This window comes from Chionomys nivalis, chromosome 12 (genome assembly GCF_950005125.1).
Source record: "Chionomys nivalis chromosome 12, mChiNiv1.1, whole genome shotgun sequence".
In the NCBI taxonomy this organism is placed as follows: domain Eukaryota; kingdom Metazoa; phylum Chordata; class Mammalia; order Rodentia; family Cricetidae; genus Chionomys; species Chionomys nivalis.
This window is the reverse complement of record NC_080097.1, coordinates 49,375,172-49,397,682: the sequence shown is the minus strand read 5'-3', so window position 1 is coordinate 49,397,682 and position 22,511 is coordinate 49,375,172. Positions and strand designations below refer to the sequence as shown.

At 49.5% G+C, this 22,511-nt stretch overlaps 1 protein-coding gene across 1 annotated transcript in view; it reads left to right on the top strand.

Annotated features, from left to right (window-relative positions):
* Nucleotides 1-20,960, top strand: part of Xkr6 (XK related 6) — a 216,481-nt gene extending 195,521 nt beyond the window's left edge. Inside the window, exons 2-3 of the mRNA XM_057786550.1 lie at nucleotides 1,504-1,700; nucleotides 19,996-20,960. Of these exons, the coding sequence (XP_057642533.1) occupies nucleotides 1,504-1,700; nucleotides 19,996-20,960 (1,162 nt within the window). The remainder of the gene's footprint in view (nucleotides 1-1,503; nucleotides 1,701-19,995) is intronic.
* Nucleotides 20,961-22,511: the final 1,551 nt, after the last annotated feature.

The window sequence follows — 22,511 nt, the reverse complement described above, 5'->3', positions numbered from 1 at the left end:
CCCCAGCCCCATAGAAGAGGCATTCCCAGCATGCACTTGCTTCTTCCGTGGGTGCCGTGCTAGGCAGTGAGATGTACCAGGTTGCCACCAGCAAGTCCCTACTCACGCAGGGCTTCTGCGCTCTAGGGGGAAGCAAAAAAGACAGATAAGAGAGAGAGGTCTGAGGGAGCAGGAGAGGAGAGCTGGTGAGATGCTGGAGGTGAGGCCTTAAGCCCCCAGGAGGGAAGCCAGATGGTAGAGGGGTCTCTCTGCCTGCACTCCAGAACCTTCTGAGAGCACTCTGGGTGCCTCGTGAAGAGGGATTCTTATGGAGCAGGAGTGGACAGCACGTGCCCGTGAAGAGATGCCGGTGTCGCTGCATGGAGAGGACAGAGAGGGCTATCCAGCAGGCTCAAGTGGGTCGTGCCTGAGGGCCAGCGAGCCTGAAGGGGGCTGTCAACCCTGTGCACCGTCTGTATGGTTCCAGCTGAGGAATGTGTCTCTGTGTGTATGGTTCCATTCTTGAACCATTCAAAAGCTCTACTTTTGACCCTTGTGTTTGGACAGGACCCCCACCCAGACAGGTCTACTATATCCTGGGCTCTTCCTCTGTCCTGGCCCTCACCCATAGGATGACTGGCCTCCCAGGCTGAGGACTGGGCTGAGTAGAGCCACCAAGCCTTAGAGACAAAGCTCCAGAAAATTCTGGTGATGGTGAGGCTAACACAGGAAGGGGGACCTCCATATATGTGCTCGCTACCCACCCTGTGAAGCCTCCTCACTGAAGAGGAGGGAGGGCCTGGCACTTGAACTGGAGGCACACTGTTTCAATGTGGCACAGTTCTCAGTGCTGACCTGAGGCCCAGGCTCTCCAGCTAGACCCACTTCCTAGCGCTTTTGCGGGTCCTCACACAGTCTAAGAGGGGTCAATGGATTTGTGACTGCCCAGACCCGGAGGCTCCCTACAGGCCTCGGTGGCCAAAAACCTGCTTGAGCCTCCATTCAGCCATCTGAGCCCATGCGGGGAGGGGGAGTGTGACATTTCAGAGGTCCAACCGGTCTCTATGGGGTATACCCACCTCCTCCCCATGTGGGTATGGCCAGCCAGAGAGTGGCCCTTAGGAGCATCACAAGTTAGTTCTTTTCCTCTCTGGGGTAACAAAAATGCCAACTGTAATGGAATGTTTCCCACCCACACCCTGATCCTGTACCCTAAGAAACCCACCTACCTCTGAGCTCATCTGAAATGCTCAGCGATGGGCCTGGGACATCATTTGGTCAATGCTTCCATTTCCTGTATGTGTAAGTGGAGACCAGGATGGAGAGGACTGGCCTGGGGTTTCTCGTTGGGCCAGCTCCCCCCATGACTGGGCCTCATGCCTCACATCTTTATCCTTTTGAATCTGAATCTCACTCGAGCTCCTGGGGACCTCTGCAGGAAGTCGGGGAATGCCACCGCAGGCGGGTCGCTGTCCTTCTGCAAGCCCCACCCACACGTGTGCTCTGTCCCATGTCTCCCCACAGGTATATCCGCACCATGTACCTGGGGATTCAGAGCCAGCGGCAGAAGGAACACCAGCGACGCTTCTACTGGGCTATGATGTACGAATATGCAGATGTCAACATGCTGCGCCTCCTGGAGACCTTTCTGGAGAGCGCGCCCCAACTGGTGCTACAGCTCTGCATTATGATCCAGAAGAATAGCGCAGAGACGCTGCCCTGTGAGTGCCCGCAGGCCTCTCCCCTGCATCACCATCACCTCCCCTACCTTCTCCCCCCACCCTCCACCCCCGCTGCAACAGCCTCATTTGTCTCCTTGGCCTTTTCCTCAGTGCCCCTGTTCCCAAGGTACTTTGTTCAGAAGAGCAGAGTTTCCATGTGCTTCTGACCTGCAGAGCCAGCCTGCCCCCCACCCCAGCAGTTCAGGGGACTGGTGATATAATCAGGTGTGGGGCCCCTTTGGTTTTGCATCACCCTGGGCCCTGGTATTTCCACATCTGTGGAATGGGGGTAACCAGGCCTAATAACAGCATGTACCAATCACACTGAAGCATGGCAGGTCTAGACATTGCAAACGTCAGGATCTTGCTTCCGGTGCATGTCGATGTCGCAGCTCATTTGTAGCAACAGACCGAAGTGATGGGTGCTCCAGTGAGCACACAAAGGGACCCTGTGCTCCCCACTCTGGTATCACGTCGTCTCCATGGGGCCCTCAGAAGCCACAGAGCATTGTCCAGACAAGCAAGCTCTGGGGTAGGAAGGCTCTTGGCTGTTAGGGATGACAAGATTAGACCGCACTGGCCTTATTTATAGCTGATGGCTAGCCTAGCCTACAGTGTTGCAGAGCACATACCAAGGAGTCGGGGATGCACCAGAACAGGCTCTAGGCTGAGAAGGGACCCGAGGTGGCACACGGAGGGAGAAATGGGATGTTTAGCAGAGGAGGACTTGTGATGTGTGAATCCTAACGTTTGGAGAAATGGGGAAGAAGAAATACCGTAGATGCCAATGTACACTCTGGGGGAACTGTTCTACCTTCAGTGGGTAGGAAATGAGAAACCTTCCACCCCGCCATGGGAAGACTCCCTCTAGAGTAGTGAGTGCCGTGTTGTTAGTTGTATTCAAGCAGAGACACCACTGAAGGAACCAGACCCAGAGGCCCTGACTGCTGAGGCTTGCAAGAGTATCCGTGGTCTGGGATAGCAGGACAGCTGGGAGAGAGGGCCCACCCTACTTGCCTTCTCTCTTTCTCTCTCTGGCCAGGGGGCCTCTGGTCTCCTGGGCTGTCGTGATACCTCCAGACCCTGCAGTCCGTAAGCTGTGCCTTGGCATTTGACTGTTTCCACTGTAGATCCCCTTGCTAATGGAGCTCCTGAGCCCTGACTGGTTGGCTGTGGGATAGCTCCGCCCCTCTCTGTGCCATTCATGCCGAGGGTACTTAGGCATATGCTAAGGCTGCTACCATCTCCTAGCTGGTTCAGGTTCCTGCTGTCTTGGCAGGCGTGCTGGCTTAGGGCAGGCTTGGAAAGCAGCCTGGGCTACTGGGGAAGGCAGAGAGCCACATACAACTTGAGCTCAGCCATGGAGACTTAGGATGTGGGACGGTTCCTTTCCAGCTGTGTTTCTTTATCTGTAAGATGGAAATAAGAACCAGCTGTGCTCAGGGAGCACCTCAGAGGCATGTGTCTTCCCAGGAATCTTCCAAGGTAACTCGGGCAGACAGCTTTTGTTTATTTGCGTTTTGTTGAGACAGGGCCTCTCTCTGTAGCACTGGCTGACCTGAAACTCACTAGCTAATTCAGTCTGACCTTGAACTTGTTGCCATTCTCCTGTTTCTACTCTGCCTCAGTTCTGGGACAACAGGAGTGTGACAGCATGCCCAGTAGACTGTGGTAGGAGGCTGCTTATTCATTTCCCGTCCACCCAGACTCCCGAAATAATCACACAGAAATCTGTATTAATTGCAATACTGCTTGGCCAATAGCTTAAGCATATTTTTAGCTAGCTCTTACATCTTAAATTAACCCATTTCTATTAATCTGTGTATCGCCATGTGGCTGTGGCTTACTGGTTAAAGTTCTGTCCCGCGCCTGTCTCCTCTGGTGTCTACATGGCATCTCATTGACTCTGCCTTCTTTCTTCCAGCATTCAGTTCAGTTTTCCCACCCAGCTCTATTCTGCTGAGCCACTGGCCGAAACAACTTTATTCATTAACCAATTAAAGCAACACATATACAGAAGGACCTCCCACACCATTACTTTGCTATCTTAAGTGCCATTCTATAATACTTAGCGGGAGTGCTGGGGCTCTACACTCTGTAGATGGATGGGAGATGCCAGCCACAGAAGCCATGGGGTCCAGTCCCCTTGTTTTTCACACAGGAAGATGAAGCACAGGAAAGGAAGTTGCCCAAGGTCACAGCAACCAGCATGCACACAAAGGACTTTTATGCTTCTTGCTGTCCTGACATAACTGTTGTGGCACGCAGAGACCTCCACACACCATGCCTTGCCAGTGGAGTTTCCACCCTTACCTCCCAATTCCACATTTTGTGCCAGGGAAGGTGGTTCAGCAGGTGAAGGTGCTCCATGTGCAAGCCTGGTGACCTGAGTTCAATCCTCCAGACCCACACATTGTCCTTTGTTCTACATAAGTGTGCCATGGAAAGCATGTGCCCCCTGCCACCCACACAAATAAATAAACACGGATAACTCCAGACCAACATATGACAGAATGAGTTAAGAAAGATAAAAGAATCTAAGAAGTAGGAGACGTGCTGAAGCATTGATTTCCCTTTAAACAAACATTTAGTCTCAGATACAGTTCGATGCCTTTCTATCTCAACTGTCACAACTCCCTGCTAGCTTCTTCCTCCAGTCTCCCTCAGTTGTGGGCTCTGCTCACATCCAGCCCTGGGGAGATGGCACAGTGGGTCACAGGGCTTGCTGTGCAGGCACAAGGACCTGAACTCCATCTCTAGCACGCAAGTAAAAAGCTGGGCATGCCACACGCACTGGTGACATTGGTGCCCTGCAGGGTGGGGACAAGAGGATCACTGAGCTTAGTGGCCTCCAGCCTAGCTCCGGGTGAACGAGAGACTCTGTCTCAAGTGAATGAGAGGCACAGTGATGAAGCCGAGCATCCTCTGGTTGTTCACACAGCAGAGCGTCCTCCTCCGCTCTCTGTGTGCACACATCACACAGGAATGCACACTGCAGATACTTGAACCTTAGCTTCACCTTGGCTTGACATATAGCGAGCATCTGAACCACCCGGAAAGGCAAGAGCCCACTCCTTCCCACCATCCCGCTGAGATGAGCCTTTCTTCCTCTGGTGGAGACAAGGAGTGCCACGCAAGAGAACTCAGTTTCCCCTTCTCTGTCTTCCCAGGCAAACTTCTCATAGAAGTTGAAGCTCCCGTACTGGTCTACTGGGGGAGAAAGGCTGGGGCCTGGCTCTTAGCTGCTACACCCATTCAGTTCCTTCCTCCTGGAGTTCTTTCTTCCTAGGGAAGAAAATGCTTCTAGACTCTTTCTCGTCTGGTTCATATATGTGCTAGCTCAAATCCTTTTTATATTCAGGACAAAAAACATGTGTTGCTATAACAAAACACCCAAGGCTGGAAATTTACAATAGAGATTTATTTCTGGAGGCTTGGTGTCCAGAACACGGTGCTAATCCATGATGGAGGGCTTATCTATCTATCTATCTATCTATCTATCTATCTATCTATCTATCATCTATCTATATCTGTCTATCTATCATCTATCATCTATCTATCTATCATCTATCTATATCTGTCTATCTATCATCTGTCTGTCTATCTATCATCTATCTAACTATCTATCATCTATCTATCTATATCTGTCTATCTATCATCTATCTATCTACCTATCTATCATCTATCTATATCTGTCTATCTATCATCTATCTGTCTGTCTATCTGTCTTTCTATCATCTATCTATCTATGTATCATCCATCTATCTATCTATCATCTATCTATCTATCTATCTATCATCTATTTATGAATGTATCATCTATCTATCATCTATCTATTAAATTTTTCATTTATTTTATATCTCAGCTGAAGTTTCTTCTCTCTCCTCTCCCCCATTCCCTCCACCCACTTCCCCTACCCCCATCCACTCCTCTGTTTCTGTTCAGAAAGTGACAGGCCTCCCATGAGTGTCAACAAAGCATGACATAGCAAGTTGGGGTAGGAATAAGCTCCTCCCTTTGTATTAAGGCTGGGCAAGGCCACCCAGGATGAGGAATAAGTTCCCAAAAGCCATCTCAAGCCTTAGGGGTAGGTTCTGATCCCACTGCTAGGAGTCCCACAGATAGGCCACGCTACACAATTGTCACAAATATGTCAAAGGCCTAGGCTGATCTCTTGCAGGCTCCCTGACTGTTGATCCAGAGTCGGTGAGCCCCTATGAACCCAGGTTAGTTGTTTCTGTGGGTTGCTTTGACCCCACTGGCTCTTGCAATCATTCCTCCTCTTCTTCAACTGGATTACTGGAGCTTGGCCCAGTGCTGGTCTGTGGACCTCTGTTCCATTGGAGGAAGTCTCTCTGAAGACAATTACGGTAGTCGCCAATCTGGTTATAGGAGACAGCCAGTTCAGGCACCCTATCTACTAATGCTAGGAGTCTTAGTTGGGGTCACACTTGTGGGTTCCTGGGAATTTCCCTAACACCAGGTTTCTCCGTAACCCCCAAATGCCCCCTCCATCAAGACATCTCTTTCGTTACTTAGTGGAGGTCTTCTTATGATATTATATTACAACACAGGATAGCTTTGCTCTCTCCTCCTTATAAATCCACTCATACTATCATGGGGGTTCCAGCAGCATGACCTCATCCAACCCCAAAGGCTCTGCTTCCCAATGCTATTAATATATACATTTGAAGATTAACTTTTCAATATGAATTTTCTGTATCAATTATTTGCCCATCCCTCTTGGTTAACACAGAGTAAAGCTGGAAAGTGACCGTGACTTGGCCATGGGAGCTGAAGGTCACAGGTCTATGCTATAGACCAGCTCTATGAGCTTCCTGCTTTGGCTCCTCGGGAACAGTAAGTAAAATCTGTTACTGCAACAACCATCTCATTGCACCCAACAAGCGAACCATCACTCTCCATGCTGAGTCATGGTTGCTCCTGTGCTAGTGCTGACGGGCAGGCCTCCACTGGAAGGAAACCCTTCTCTCAGCTTGTCAGTCCTGGTCCGCCATTCCCAGGAAACAGTGGGATCATAGACAGTGTCACACAGGTCTTCTGTGGAGAATCTTAATGCCCTGACTGCCCATTGCGTCCTGTCTTGGCTTCTGCTAAAGAAAGAGATGTAAGGTTCTCTTGACCCCTCTGGCCACCTTTTTATGCATCACTGGGATGGAGAAGCACAGCAAAGAGATGCCTCTAGCCAGACATGGCCACTGTTGTGTCCCCAGGATGGCCTCTCTCCAACTCCCTTCCCAGTCTCTTTTTCAGGCTGTGATATGAGGATTCTGCTTGGTGTCTACACACAGGATCTGCTGGCCCTGAAGCTCCAGCTCCCCACCCTTCTAGCTCCAAACACTCAGTCACAATGAAGTAGGTCTCTGTACTATTAGACAGAATGTGTAGCCATTTGACAGAGACCTCCTGTGTGTGTGTCCCTGTCGTTCCCCCCCCCCCCCCCCCCCCCGCCTCAGGGTCGTTGTTTCACCTCTGGTTACTCTTGACAGCTGAGGAGAGGGGAGAGACTTAAAGAAAAATCACAAGAAAAGCAAACTAAATTTATCTTGTTGGTCCGTGCAGATAAAATGGTCTTTGGCCATTTCAGTGTGGTTTTTGTGTCTGACAGACACTGGGATGGAGTCTCACTGGTCTGGCCTTCCCAATCTAGGTCAGGAGTCAAGGTGGATTCTGGGAGAAAGTGCAGAGGGCAGCAAGTTTGGAAACTTGAGCGGCAACTGCAACTGGAATTTCATGACTTTCTCTGGGGGGCAATTATTAACCACCTACTGTATGCCTGGCATAGTGTGGGCACTGAGGACAGATGCATTAAGAATCAGAACAGATTCATCCCCCCTCCATTCCTTCATGAAGCCAGAAGGTCATGTAAACGAGTGATAGATATTTTATTTTTTCTTAGGGCGTGATAGGAGCCGGAAAGAGAGCAACGAAGCCAGGAAGAAAGCTGGGAAAGGCAGCAGAACTTCATGAGACTCTTAGTAGGGTGGTAAGGGAAGCTCCATGAGGTCACCAGGTCACCTTGCAGCCAAGAAGTGCAAGAGACAGAGCTTCAGGAAACATGGGGAAAATGTGTTGAAGAATTTAGGAGGATCCAGGGTCAAGGCTCAAGGTCAAGGGGGCTTCCAGTATGTGAAATGAAATTGAGGGTATTGGGGATTCCCAGAGTGTCCCTGTACTCTGACCATCTCTTATGCTGAGGAGGAGGAAGGGGGGGAAGGTCTTCAAGATGGGGGATATGGTGCTCCTCACCTGTGAGGCCAGATAGATGCACACACCAGAAGCAGGAATTCTGAGACTGCAACACAATGAGCCCCTGCAGTGTCATCCCACCCTGAAGATTTCACAGAAGCACTACCATGCCCTGGGGCAAGGGCTTCCCTGTTTGCTCCCTGGGTGGTCTGGAGACTGTCACCTAGAGGAAAGGTGCTGTCCCTATGAGCTCCAAGCATTGACCTTGGTTTGCCTGTCCTTGTGGAGCTGTGTCCCTCAGGGGGTCCTTCTATCTCTCCCTCTCAGTGGTCCCTTGCAAACCAGCTAACCCCTTCTATCCCCACTTCTACTCTTGATACCATAGAAGCACCCAATGCAATGGCTGATGTCGGTACTATGCCATCAAAGGCACACTGTTTCTTCCAGGGCCCCTGGTGTCAAGGACTTAGGGCCCAGAGCAAAAAAACGGTTCTCAGCAAGCAGCCTCCTTCTAAGCCATGCTCCTGCCTTTCTGTATCAGGAGTAATGTTCTCTGCAGGCACTTGCAGAGGACACCCAGGGAATTAAGACTTCTCAGTACTGGGCTCAGGGTACTGCGAGGGGCAAAACAGAGGTCTCTACTCTCTAAGGGTGGAGACAGGCAAAAATAAATAGGTACATGAATATAACTTCAAGAACATATGGAAGATATATATATATATATATATACACATATGAAGACAACATATGCTTGTACTCTTCATAAGCATTCTACATATATTTGGTTCATATATTTATGCATGCTATATATACATGTGCATGTGTATGTATATAGAAATAGTATGTGTATATATACACAGTTATATAAAAGGAAAGAGTCATTACTCATTGCATATTCAAAGTCTGTATTTTTACCCCTGGCTCGCAGAAGATAAATTAAGTCTTAGTTGCTTCTTTGCCCAAGGTATGGGCTATACCCAAGCTAGATATCTTGTGGCAGAGCCCATGTTCCTTCCAGGACATCTCTCAGACTCCATTCAAATGCCATCATATTTGGTAGCTGCAGGGGACTGGGTGTGGTCTAGTTGTTCTTTACCCAGTGAGAAGGGGTTTGCTAGACTCCTCAGGGAGGGCAGAAGAAGAGGGCCTACTTCCTGAGTTCCAGCCAAGCAGATCCAGGCTCCCACAAGCCCTGACTGTGCAGCTGAGTAGCTGATATTTGTTCTAGAGTCCCCGAGGCTCGCCCTCAACCGCTGGCTGTGGAGATGGTATTTTGATATTTCTGACAATGTCTTAGGAGGGAGAGCCCAGGGAAACATAAGGTGCAGCTAGCTCTTCCGCTGGATGCTTCAAATGCTGCTATTTGACCTTCAAGCTCCTGAGAGGAGAGCTGCTCCCTCCCTGGGCTGCACCATGCTCCCAGGGTGGCCTTTGGGGCAACTCAATGAGCCCCAATGGCCAGAAGAGCTTCATAGGGGTTTCCACCTCCTCTGGTTTACCCATAGGAGAAACACAATGGAGGGTCTGTGCCTGAGACAGGGCGATGGCTCTTTCCTAGTTGTCGGCCTGTTTGCTGTGACAAAACACCTGATAAAGGCAGCTTGAGGAAGGAAGGGATGACTCTGTCTCTCAGTGTGAGAGTAGAGTCCATCATGGTGGGGAAGGCAGGGTGGCAGAGGTGTTGAGTCATTACATCTGCTGCCAGGTTCAGAGAGAGGAATACTGATGCTCAGTCCATTTTCTCTTTCTCATTCAGTCTGGGACTCTAGCCTATAACATGCTGCTGCTTACTGAGGATAGGCCTTCCCATTTCAATTAGCTGCATCTAGAAACTCTCTCACAGACATGCACAGTGACCTGCTTCAGTGCTGATTTTAAGTCCCATAAAGTTGGTAACCAATATTACTATCAAAGGAAAAAGAAGGAAAGAAAGAAACATCACTAGGCATGGTGGTCCATGCCTTTAATCCCAGCACTGGGGAGGCAGAGGCAGGTGGATCTCTCAGTTCAAAGCCAATCTGGTCTACATAATGAGTTCCAGGACAGCCAGAGCTACATAGAGAAACCCTGTCTCAAAAACCAAAACAAAACCAAATTACCATCAGAGGAGTCTGCGTTCTTTATCAGCACCAAGAGACGATTTCTAGTGTCCTGGTTTCCTGTGTCCATACTCATGGGCCTTTTACAGGGTGACACCATCTCTGGTGTCAGGGGCCATGAAAGGAGGTGGGACCTCAGTGTGATCAGATCTAGGAGCACACGATTCTTCATTGCGGTTGCTTTCTTCACTGCAAGGTGTTTGGCAGCCTCCCCAGCCTCCATATACCTGTATCCTGAGTTATAAGAACCAAAAGTATCCTTCCAGACACTACCTGACACACAGTATGGGACAAAACCACCCCACTGGCTATTACAGGGTGACGCTAAATGCTGGCTACATATTATGTACCAGGGGGTCTGCCACCTAATCTTGAACCTAGAGTTGTCACATTTCATGCAGAATATGGGCTTTGCTGATTCCATGAAGAGCTCTGAACTGAAAAGATGAAGCTGATTGCCCGGTTGTACCTGATAGGAGGGAGGCACACCAATAGGACAGAGGGTAATGTGTCTGTGAAATGCGAGAGTCTCGAAGATGACGCTGAAGACAGAGAAAGAAGCCACCAACCAAGGGATATGGGCAGCTCCGGAAGTTGAGAGGAAAGGAAGCAGATTTTCCCTGGAGCCTCCAGCTGGCACTCAGCCCTGCCAATGCTTCAGAAATCAGAGCCTGACCTCCAGAACTGTGCCGAGAGAAATGTGCCTGTTTTCTGCCAGTACACATGTGGTCCTTTGTTTGGTCAGTCACAGGAAACTGAAATCAAGGGGAAGGTAGATTTAGATGAGCAATCGAGACAACTGTGCCCACTGGCATGGGAGAGTTCCAGGTGCCTGTTCACAGCCTCGCTTTAGCCAGGGAATCAGTGGCTTTGTTATCAGAAATTGCATTTCTGGCATTGCTTACGGAGCAGCATGTGTGAGGCATTTGCTCAAGAATCGAGTTGGGCAACTACTCTGCTGACACAGAGTCTGTAGGAGTAGGGAAGACAGCTTTTCTCCACTCCAAAGTAAAAATTTAGGGGTTGGGGAGACAGCTCAGCAGTTAAAAACACTGATTATTCTTCCAGAGGACCCAGGTTCAATTCCCAGCATCCACATGGCAGCTCACAACTGTCTGTAACCCCAGTTCCAGGGACCTGACACCCATGGCAAAACACCAGTGCACATAATGATGATGACGTAAAGTCAGAAGTTGGTGGGATGGCCCAGCAAGTCATACTTGAGCTCTAGAACCTATATTTAAGAAAAAAATTCCAGGCACAGAAGTACCTGCCTGTAATCGCAGCACTGGGGAAGCAGAAATGGGAAGATCTCTGGAGCAGAAATGGGAAGATCTCTGGAGCTCACTAAGGTGGAAAGTGACTGAAAATGATGCTTAAGTTTCAACTACAAACCGCCATATGTATATATACACCCATGCATGTGTATTCGTATATGTATGCATGCACACATGACCATGTGCACACACACACAAGCACATGGAAATCATAAGTCAGTTCTTTCAGAAGGGAAATCACAGTTCAGGGATGGACTGGGGCCCACAGTCTGCAGAAAGTGCTTTTGAAGTAGAAGCAATGGAGGAGCAATGTTTGGAGTGCTGTGGCAGGCCAGAAGTGTGGAACACTGTGCATCCCAGGGTATGTGTAGGGTGTTCAAGGAGGAAGCAATGCCCAGGCTGAGCTCTGAGAATAAGCAGGGGGTGGGCAAGCAGAGAAAGCAGGGAAAAATCTATCTAGGCCGAGGCAGCAGCGAGACCTCAAGACAGAATGGCACATACATGCAGCTTATGTATCTGTTTGAATGCACTCGTGGGCATCCAGCTTTTCTCTGTGCTGGCTGCTAAGCCCAGCCCTGTTACTGCTGTTTTCCTTCCACTCTTAAAGTAGTGCCCTCAAGGAGAGCTGTCAGTCACCATGGACTTCTCACAGTTGAGGGGGTGGGCTTGAGCCCAGCATCTCTTTGGAAAGTAGGGGCAGCTCTTGGCTGACTCTGAGGTTCATGTCAGAAGCATGCTACCTTCCTGCCTCAGAGAGCAGCTTGGCTCACCAAGTCTTGAGCCCAGCCCATTGGGGAAGAAAACTACTGAATGTTCTTTGGATTGTAGTCCAAAGGCAACTGGGACTTGGGAATTAAGTGTTCCAGACTTGCATCCTCCTACCCAATAGCTTACTAGTCTAGCTGTCTGACCGACTGATAGGTGAACTATTTTATTATGATCCGAATATGGCATCAGGAGACTACAGCAACGGAAAACTGTTACTGGGGCTGGGGAGCTGGCTCGGCTGGTAAAATGCCTGTCCTGCAAGCTTGAGGACTTGAGTTTACCTGGCACTCATGGTCAAAATCTCACATGGTGGCTCATGCCTGTGCTCCCAGCACTGGGGAAACAGATGGGAAGACCCCCACGGCTTGCTTGTCAGCCAGCCTCACCAATTGGTATGCTCCGGGTTGAGTGAGAGATAAAAAAGAAAAAAGAAAGAAAAAGAAAAACAATGACAACAATAAATAAGCGATTGAGGAAGACACCTGAAAGGAGCCTCTGGTGGCCACACACATATGGACCCCCATGCATATGGACTCCCACACACATGGTTCCCCCCCACATGGACCCATACACACATGGACCCCCATATATATGGACCCCCATACACATGGACACCCATGCATAAGGACTCCCACACACATGGTCCCCCACACATGGACCCACACATATGTACACTTATGAACACACATACTCACAACAAAAGGGTTTGTAATTCCAAGATCCAGAAAGAAACTCATTGTACCCTCGGGCTTGTAGTACAGGGAACCTTGTGCCAAACAGGAGGCAGAGACTAAGGGAGGCAGGAAGGGAGAAGGTTGTCAAGGTTGTTATGTGGCTTCCACAGGAACAGCAGGCAGGTAGGCAGGCAGAACAGTTCAGGCAGCTGTGACCTTTGGGAATCATGTGTGCTCCCCTAGCCAGAGGGCGATGTTTATCCCTGGCCTGGGGTGATAAGAGCAGGTGGCAGATGGACCAGAGGGTGGCAGCTCCCGGAAGAGGCGGGCTTTTATGCTGAGATGTGAAAGCATTGCTCATAGGCAAAGTCTGCACTCTCTAGGAATTACCCCGACTTCTCCAGGGGCAGCAAGGCCACAAATGTCAAAGCATCAGATCAAAGGTCTGCCGAACCCAGAAACCATGAGCAGGTCCTTTACCTCTCCGAGCATACAATAGTCTGTGAAATGGAGACACTAACAGGCAGTTAGGGTTTATTGTTCAGAATGGGTGAAATAACGCAGGGTTTGGCATAGCACCCGACGCTCTGGAAGCCTTCAGTATCGGTGGTACCCTTACTCTTTCTTCTGTTTCCAAGCCGTTCTTCCTGAAATACGAAGACACAGGTTGGGGCTTCCTGGGAGCACCACTTCCCACAGTTAAGACAAGGAGGAGATTGTGAAATGATCCTGGAGGGGTTGGCATGGGTGGACTCCTGAGAGGACAGAGGGGCTTACGGAGGCTTCCCTACCATGGGAATCTCTATCTGAGCCTTCTGGAGATGGACCACTGAGAGGTGCAGGCAGGGGGCTGGCAGGTGCATATGTAACTCTTGAGGCAGCCTAGATTGAGTGGAGCCCTGAAGGTCCATCTAAGGACCACAGCTGTGCTGGAGGGATGTGGCCCATAAGTCACAGCAGCATCTAAGGACCACAGCTGTACTGGAGGGATGTGGACCATCAGTCACAACAGCATCTAAGGACCACAGCTGTGCTGGAGGGATGTGGCCCATCAGTCACAGCAGCATTTAAGGACCACAGCTGTACTGGAGGGATGTGGCCCATCAGTCATAGCAGCATCTAAGGACCACAGCTGTACTGGAGGGATGTGGCCCATCAGTCACAGAAGCATCTAAGGGCCACAGCTGTACTGGAGGGGTGTGGCCCATCAGACACAGAAGGCTAACCGTGTAGTGGTTTGGAAGCCTAAGCAATTCCATGGCTTCAAGGACCTATGATTCATCTCCCCTTGCTGCCTGTGGGCTGTGGGTCTCTGGGGAGTGGCCACTGGCTATTCTGGAGTGTCTATGGGGACAAATTCCATGTGGGCCACAAGTTTACTTCCTGCTCTACACCAGGGTAGTGAGTGAGCCATGAAGCTCATTGCTGGGAACTTGTCTTAGCTAAGCATGAAGCATTTGACAGTCTCTGGCCTGATCTTTCGCATGCACCAAGTGGCCAAGCTCTGAGTGAGAAGAAACCTTGGCTATTCCCAGGTCTAGCTAGGCAGTTTCCTGGGGCCTCGAGACCCTCCTGTGAGCTTGTGTTGCCCAGGGAAACATTGATCTTTGGGTTCACCTCAGGGATGGAAATCTTCCCAGGGAGCTGTTGCAGGGCAATGAGCACACTGTAGCCTCGGACTAATCACCTGGTAGGACAGTGACCACAAGGATTCCACAAGGGTCACTGCTCTCTTTGTGGTGTGGGTATTGGTCTCCTAAGGAAGGCTGATGGGGCTTTAAGAACCTCCCATTTGGTTCCTACAGGGCCTGCATTTTCTCCTACTCCAGCAAGAGTCAAATCTCCATGCCTACATTTCCACCACTCATTCAGCCCTCATGAAGACCAGCAGTGTCCAGGAGCTTTAAGGCATGGGTCACTTTCAAGGTCTAATTCTGTGTCTAGGCTCCTGCGAGGTGCATGATTTGGAAGATTTTTCTTAAATTTCTTTATTAAAAAAATGAATTAAGAGGCTGGAGATATTGTTCAATGATTACAGCACTGGTTACTCTTGGAGAGGACCTGGGTTGGGTCCCTGGCACCCATACTACCCATAACTGCATTATAAGGGTTCTGGTGCCCGCTTCTGGCCTCCCCAGGTATCTGCACACACATGGTACACACAGACAAGCAGGCACACACACACACACACAAATAAATTAAAGATGAATTTCGAAAAAAAAGTGAATTGAATAAAAAACCACACTAGTTTACCAGAGTCACCATCATGGAGTCCCACAGGCTGAACAGCATAGCAAAAATGGTCTTCTCATGGTTCAGGAGATGAGAAATGTGGATCAAGATGTCACTGGATGCCTTCGCTTGAGGCCTCTCTCTTTAGATTACAGGCAGTGCCTCTGCCAGGTCCTCATGTGGTCCTTCTCAGTGTCTGTGCGTCCCTAGTATCTCTCTGTCTTCCTCTTCTATGAGGATGCTAGTCAGGCTGAATTAGGGACACCTCTGTCATCTCGCTTGGCCTTAAACTGCTCTGTAAAACCCCTCTCAGTTGGTCTGGACGGGGTGGCAAATGTCTGCAATCCGAGCACTCGAGGGCCTGAAATAGGACGGCTGTGAGTTTGAGGCCAACCTGAGTGGCAGAATGAGGGCCTGTCTGAGAAAGAACAACAAAAACCCATCTCCACATTCCTAGATGCCAGGGGTGAGGACTTCAACACCAAGATCTAGGGAAGACCCAGTTCAGCCCATGACCAGCACAGCCTCCACATGGTCCTCTTAATAAGACTGTGACCTGAATGTTGGTGTTCAGAGGGTCCTGCCTGTGTTCTCCCGGACAGCTGGGCATTGGCCAGGAGTATTATAGCACAGGGGAAGCCCCTCTTCTGTCCTGGCTTGTTATCCCCATCTGTGTCCCCTACATCATCTAACTGCCTTCAGCTAATGGCTCACCATCCAACAGTTGAACTCATGATTCCGTGAATTGGAGAAGCCACCAGCTTTATCCAAAGAAAAGATGCAGGCGTGGCCTGGCCAAGCCAGGAACATTTACTCCATCAATTGACAACGATATATCTTTGGGGATAGGTTGAAAATAGGTCTATCTGATACCTGTGCCATTGGCTCTTAAGCCCGTAGAGGATAAAGGTCACATCTGGTGAACATCCAGAGAGAGAAACTCATTTCCTGCATGGAGTCTCATGAGCCTGGCTTTTCTCAGCTCTTCAGTGAGATGGACTAAGGCCTTTGGCCACCACCAACTTTGGATGAAAGATGTGCTGGAGCCTTGAGTAGGGAAGGGGGGTTATGGTAATGTGGTGAACTAGAAAGTGGTGGGAGTGAGGGTTTGGACACCTCCAGGCCACCCTCCCCCCTCTACAGTCCCTGCTCTGTGTGGGTATGAGGCCATCTCCACACCCTACACTTGCTTGCCACTCCCACTCCCGGGCTCTGGCATGCCTGTTGACTTAGGGGTCCATTTGTACTTTCAGAGACAAACCTGTCATTCCAAGCCCCCAAGGAGTCCATGGCTAGGAAGTAGAACAGGTTCTGCCATTGAAACAGGCCAATGACCTTCATTACAAATGACCTTGGGAACGAAAAGACCCCAGCTGTCAGAAGGACAAGGTGGAGAAGAGACGGCATCAGCTAGCAGCCGCAGATAGCAGGAGGAACGCTATCCTAGGTTGCATGGTCACTGGTCCTCGGGGTAAGCTTGGGCAAGTCTTGCTGGGGGATGAGCAGGTTGAGAAGCGTGTATGGGGACCTCTCTTCCATAAGCCATGTGGCAATTCCAGACTTCACCAAGTGAGAACTAGCTGAGGTTGTGAGAGGAGACCATGACTGCCTGCCGTGGTTTTGCTCCTCTGGCCCCCATAACCATTTCCTGCGCCTTCCTTATAAGCCAGTGATAATGCAGTGGGATGTCTTAAGAACGTCTTCACCATGCTCTACCGGGAAAACCCAGAAGCCCCATTGCAGAACCAGCAACTTTAGTGCCACAAAGGGTGAGACAAGAACAAAGCCTCAGGGCCGGGCCGTGGTGGCATATGCCTTTGATCCCAGCCCTTGGGAGGCAGAGACAGAGGCAGGATCTCTGAGTTCCAGGACAGCCAGTGCTAAACAGAGAAACACCTGTCTTGAAAAGAGAGGAGAAGAAAGCCTCAGAACCACAGTGGTGGATCAGGAAGAGGCAAGGAGGCAGAGCACGGTGTTGGGCTGTGGCTGCTGAGCAAAGCACTCGGAAAGCCCTGTACTCAGAAGGCAGTGTCACCACACACAGAATGGTAAAACTGGAACTGTGAAGGCCAAAGGCTGTCCTGCTCTGGTACCCCAGCTCTGTTCAAATCAGTCTTAGAATGGAAATGAATTGAGGGCCATGCTCTGGCAAAAGCTGAGCTGGAGTTTCCTGCTCTACAAGCTCAGCACTCTTGCTCTCCCGAGTGGAAAATAATAGGGCAGTGATCCAGTGATCGCTCCCATTGTGTTAGGAGGAACCCCAGATCAAGCCTCCCTCCTACTTCACTTTCATAAAACTCCTTTCTGACAGCCAAGTCGTGATAGCTCCCAGTAGGTGCTTAAAGATTAGCACCAAGAAATGAATTCCGGCTTGGTGGTGGTGGCGCACCCCTTTAATCCCAGCACTCAGGAGGCAGAGTCAGGAGGATCTCTGCGAGTTCGAGGCCAGCCTGATCTACAGAGCAAGTTCCAAGACAGCTAGGAAACACAGAGAAACCCTGGAGAGAGAGAGAGAGAGAGAGAGAGAGAGAGAGAGAGAGAGAGAGAGAGAGAGAGAGAGAATGAGTTCAAAGCTGGGTATGGTGACACATTTCTTTAATCTCAGCACTTAGGAGACAGAGGCAGGTGGATCTCTGTGAGTTTGAGGCCAAGCTGGTCTACAAAAGGAGAACAAGTTCAAGGACAGCCAGGACTGTTACACAAAGAAACTTTGTCTTGAAAAGCCAAACAAATAAACAAAAAGAAAGGAAGGGGGAGAGAGAGAGAGAGAGAGAGAGAGAGAGAGAGAGAGAGAGAGAGAGAGAGTTGGAACTGGGAAGATGGTTAAGCCAATCAAGTGTTTACCGTGCAAGCATGAGGACATCAATTTGATCCTCAGTATCACATAAAAAGCCTTGTTATCCCGGTATTGGGGTGTAGAGACAAGGGCATCCCTGAAGGTCACTAGCTAGCCAGCCTAGCCTTCTCAGTAACCCCAGGTCCCAATGAGAGGCCCTGTCTCAAAACATAAAGTGTACAGCTCTTAAGAAATGTCACCCGACATTGACTTCTGGTCTTTACATGCTTGTGCATATGTCTATGCATGCCTATACACAGAGAAACATGAATACATGTATGCGCGCGTGCGCGCACACACACACACACACACACACACCTGTGCATGCACACAAACAAAAATAAATGAATTCAGTTGTTAGAACTCTGGAGCTTGAGGCAGGATGATTCGGAGTTCCAGGCTAACCTGTGCTACAGTAGTGAGTTTGAGACTAACCTAAGCTACTTAGAAACACCCCAATTCAAGGGAAAAAAGGAAGGAAGGAAGGAAGGAAGGAAGGAAGGAAGGAAGGAAGGAAGGAAGGAAGGAAGGAAGGCAGGCTGGGTAGTCAGGTGGTAGTGGAGTCACAAGAATGTTTGAAAGGAATTTCCTGAGAGTGTCCCAGGGACTAAGTCTGACGCAAGATTCCATGGTGTGACTTCCTGTTCTCTTCCCTCTGGAAACCCACACCCAAGTCAAGTGAATCCTATGAGGACCGGCCATCCCTACTTCAACCTAACAGCCAGAACACAACCTGTCTCTGAATATTTGTACCACAAACCATGTATGGTCTCTGAGAAGCAGACCAGATAGATGGCCTGCGTGTAGGGCAAGCAGGCAGGGTATTCAAGTATCCGTTATAGAACTTTCCAGAGAGGCTGGATTAAAATCCACCATCACTGCTCTGTACTTTTTCGATTGGTTTTTGTGCCTCATCCCTCCTGTTCGTTTTGTGTCTTCGTTGATATGAGCAGCGTGCATACTCCTGGTGGCAGTCAAACATCTAGACGTTCAATGCCCTGTGTGCTGCCCACGTGCTGGGTTTGCTGTGGCTCCTGACATACTATTTTACCGTCTGAGGAGGGGAGCAGGGAGATTCGCGAGCCGGACAGGATCATAATTCTGGAACCGGCAAGCAGAAGGACTTTGTTTCCCCCTTGAAATCTGAATCCTTGTGCAGGGACCCAAGCGAGGCTCTGAGGCATCTTTCTTGGTCCCTTCGGTACCTGAATCTGACTTTAACACTAGTGGGTAGTGCAGAGCTGATTTCGGCTTGGAGGACGTAACAGGAGAGCCATGCTTGTGAGAATAGACAGTTTTTTAAGGAGACCATCAATGAGATGGTAGCCCGGCCTCCAGTTGTATTTAGTTCTGAATTTTAGGAAGGATTACACAAGGGGGCGCTAGACGCTCACTTGGGCTATGCGTGAGGATTCTGGGATGATGGGGGAATCCTGGCGTGGTTCCAGGGCTCAGAGACATCCAAGCTCCTAGAGTCTTTGAGTGTTGGAGGATTTCCTGGGGGAATGAACCACAGAGGCCCCCAGAAAACATCACCAAACCCACGAGGGGAAGGAGCGCTTCTGAATCAGGAGGTAGTGATTCTAACCTGGGAGACCAGAGGAGAGAGGACAATGGAGAGGGAAGACCTCAAGGGGGCTGCTGGGAGAGCAAGAAGAGTGTGTGCAGAGGCCAGGACAGTGCCACAAGTGCCAGCGGAGGGGACAGCTTTAGATGTCTGGTTAAGGAGAAGGCAGAGTGGGAAAAGGTCCGGAGAAGGGCATTTGGGACCTTGAGCGAGCTGCCCAGCACTCTCACAGAAAAGAATGTTTGAGGGAGGAGCTTGAGCTAGGGTGGGCCTCCACAAACCCGAGACTTCTGCAACAAGGACCCTTAAAGGTAGACAGCAGAGTGGTCCCCACTCGTCGCAGATGCTCCCTATTTCCCAGCTCCAGGCCAAGCAGGGCCTCTCCACTCTGCTCCTGAGCCTCGAGCCTCTCAAATTGCAACGAGGTTTCTGAAACCGACTTCACACACCTATAGTTCTCGGTGTGGGAAACAGCCGGGACTCTGGTCCAGTGCCTGATTTTGTTTCTCTCTCCTTCCTCCTCTAGATTGTGTGTGGACGTCTCCTCAGCCAGGAGTTCCATCCACGGCGTCCACGGTAGATATCCTAGATATCCGAGGTGTTAACTGTGTGGGTTTGTGTCTTTTTGGCAGGTGTCTCCTCTGTGACTTCCCTGATGTCCCTGGCTTGGGTGCTAGCCTCCTATCACAAGCTGCTGCGGGACTCCAGGGACGACAAGAAGAGCATGAGTTACAGAGGGGCCCTCATCCACCTCTTCTGGCGCCTCTTCACCATCTCATCCCGAGTTATCTCTTTCGCCCTATTTGCTTCCATCTTCCAGCTGTATTTCGGGATCTTCGTGGTGGTGCATTGGTGCGCCATGGCCTTCTGGATCATCCATGGAGGGACAGACTTCTGCATGTCCAAGTGGGAGGAGATCCTCTTCAACATGGTGGTAGGGATCGTGTACATTTTCTGCTGGTTTAACGTCAAGGAAGGGCGGACTCGATACCGAATGTTCGCATACTATACGATAGTCTTGACCGAGAATGCTGCCTTGACGTTCCTTTGGTATTTTTACAGAAACCCGGAGAACACTGACTCCTATGCCGTGCCAGCACTGTGTTGTGTCTTCGTTAGCTTTGTGGCTGGGATCGCGCTCATGCTCTTATACTATGGCGTGTTGCATCCCATGGGGCCGCGGGCTAAGGTCTTTGCCAGCTCCTGTTGTGCCGAGCTGCTCTGGGGCATCCCTTTGCCCCCCGATGTTGAGCCCATGGCACCTCAGACCCCTGGGTACCGGGGGACCCAGGTCACTCCCACCAGAGCCGTGACGGAACAGCAGGAGGACCTCACGGCTGATACTTGCCTGCCTGTATTCCAAGTGAGACCCATGGGGCCCTCCACCCCGTCAGGGCGTCCTTACCACCCAGAAGGGCCCCTGATTAAGATTGACATGCCAAGAAAGAGGTACCCGGCCTGGGATGCGCACTTTGTAGACAGGAGGCTGCGGAGGACTATTAACATCCTGCAGTACGTCACCCCCACCGCAGTGGGCATTCGCTACCGAGATGGGCCTCTGCTCTATGAGCTGCTGCAGTATGAGTCTTCGCTCTAGAACACCTTGACCCAGATTGAGAAGGGGACCTTAAGTTTGGTTGCGGTCAATGCCGCCTGCAAGAAATATAACCCTCCCTTCCCCCAATACACAGAACCACCACCACCACCACCACACCGCCACCACCACCACACCGCCACCACCAACACTACAAAAAGATCAATGAGTCACATCCCCTTCAGATAAGCTTTCTTTCCAGTCACTATATGTATACAAAGATATTCTCTATGTTTTGTAAGTAAAAACAAAAAGAAAAGCTTTCTTTTGTTTTTTACACATAAGAAACAGTATAGAAAAAAATTAATCCCACACTACAGTTCCTAGGGTGGAGAAGGAGGAGCTCTCTCCTCTCCAAAAGAAACAAAAAAGTTTTCTACTTTACACCAAGTGTAGATCATTGATGGGATTGGTGCTGATTGAGAGAACTAAACTAAACTAAACTAAACAAACAAACAAACAAACAGAAACCTTCAACTGCCTTATGCCCTTAGGTGCTGAGTTTCTTTAGGTACTGTCATGTCTTCTCACACTAAACTTTCTGGTGACTTTCACACCAGGAGAGAAAAAAAAATTAAATAATCAAATGAAACAAAATCTACCAACAAAACAAACAAATTAAAACAACAAACAGATACCATACCAAAACGATCCTTCCCATCTGATGATTTGTATTGAAAAACAAACAAACAACAAACAAACAAACAAACTGACCAAAAGCAAAGGCATAGAAACCCCTCTCTATTCAGTTTCTCCTGTCCCTTCCCCATTTTGCAAAGCCTTCTAGAAGCTAAAGGGCTACTTGGATCTCCACTGGCCGGAAAAGCTACTGGAAGGCTGACTATGTGCCATTTAAACATTTGCCTAGCAAGAATTGCATTGTTTTTCCTGTGCAAAACAAGAAAAACAAACAAACAAAAAAGGCAAAACAAAAATAAGAATGAAACCCCCAAACACCCAATTTGGTAAATTCTAAAAGCAGATCAAAGGAAATGTCCATAAACACCATCAAAGAGAATCAGTAATGATACAACTCAGCATGGTAGCAAAAAGGATGACATCAATTTAAAGGCACAATACTTAGTCCCTGACTGGTGACAATGATCTCTTCCGTCATTTTAAGGCTGAGAAGGGCGCGTGTGTGTCACGTGTGACAGTGTGGAAGGCCTCTTCTCTTTCCATTTTTGGTAGGGAGCCTTAAACTGATCCGGAAAGAGTTTTTTTTTTTTTTTCATTTTTCATTTGTGCTTTTGAAAAATAACATAAAGAGGAACACTAGACTATCTATCTCTATATCAAAAAGTCAAATCGTATTAACCAACCCATTTCACAGACTGGTGCTTCTGTCAATGTGGTTGGCTGAGACTCATTCAGCCTGGTGCATTTGGGGTGAGTGGACTGTGTGTGTTTGTGTGAGTGTGGGTATGTGTGTGTGTGTGTACACCTGCTGTAAGGTCTTGCCAGAAATACACAAAATTGAAATGAGGCAGATACTGTGGTAGCTGGGAAAGGGAAATGTAAGGGGCTGGATGGAAAGGTGGGCAAAGTGGCATC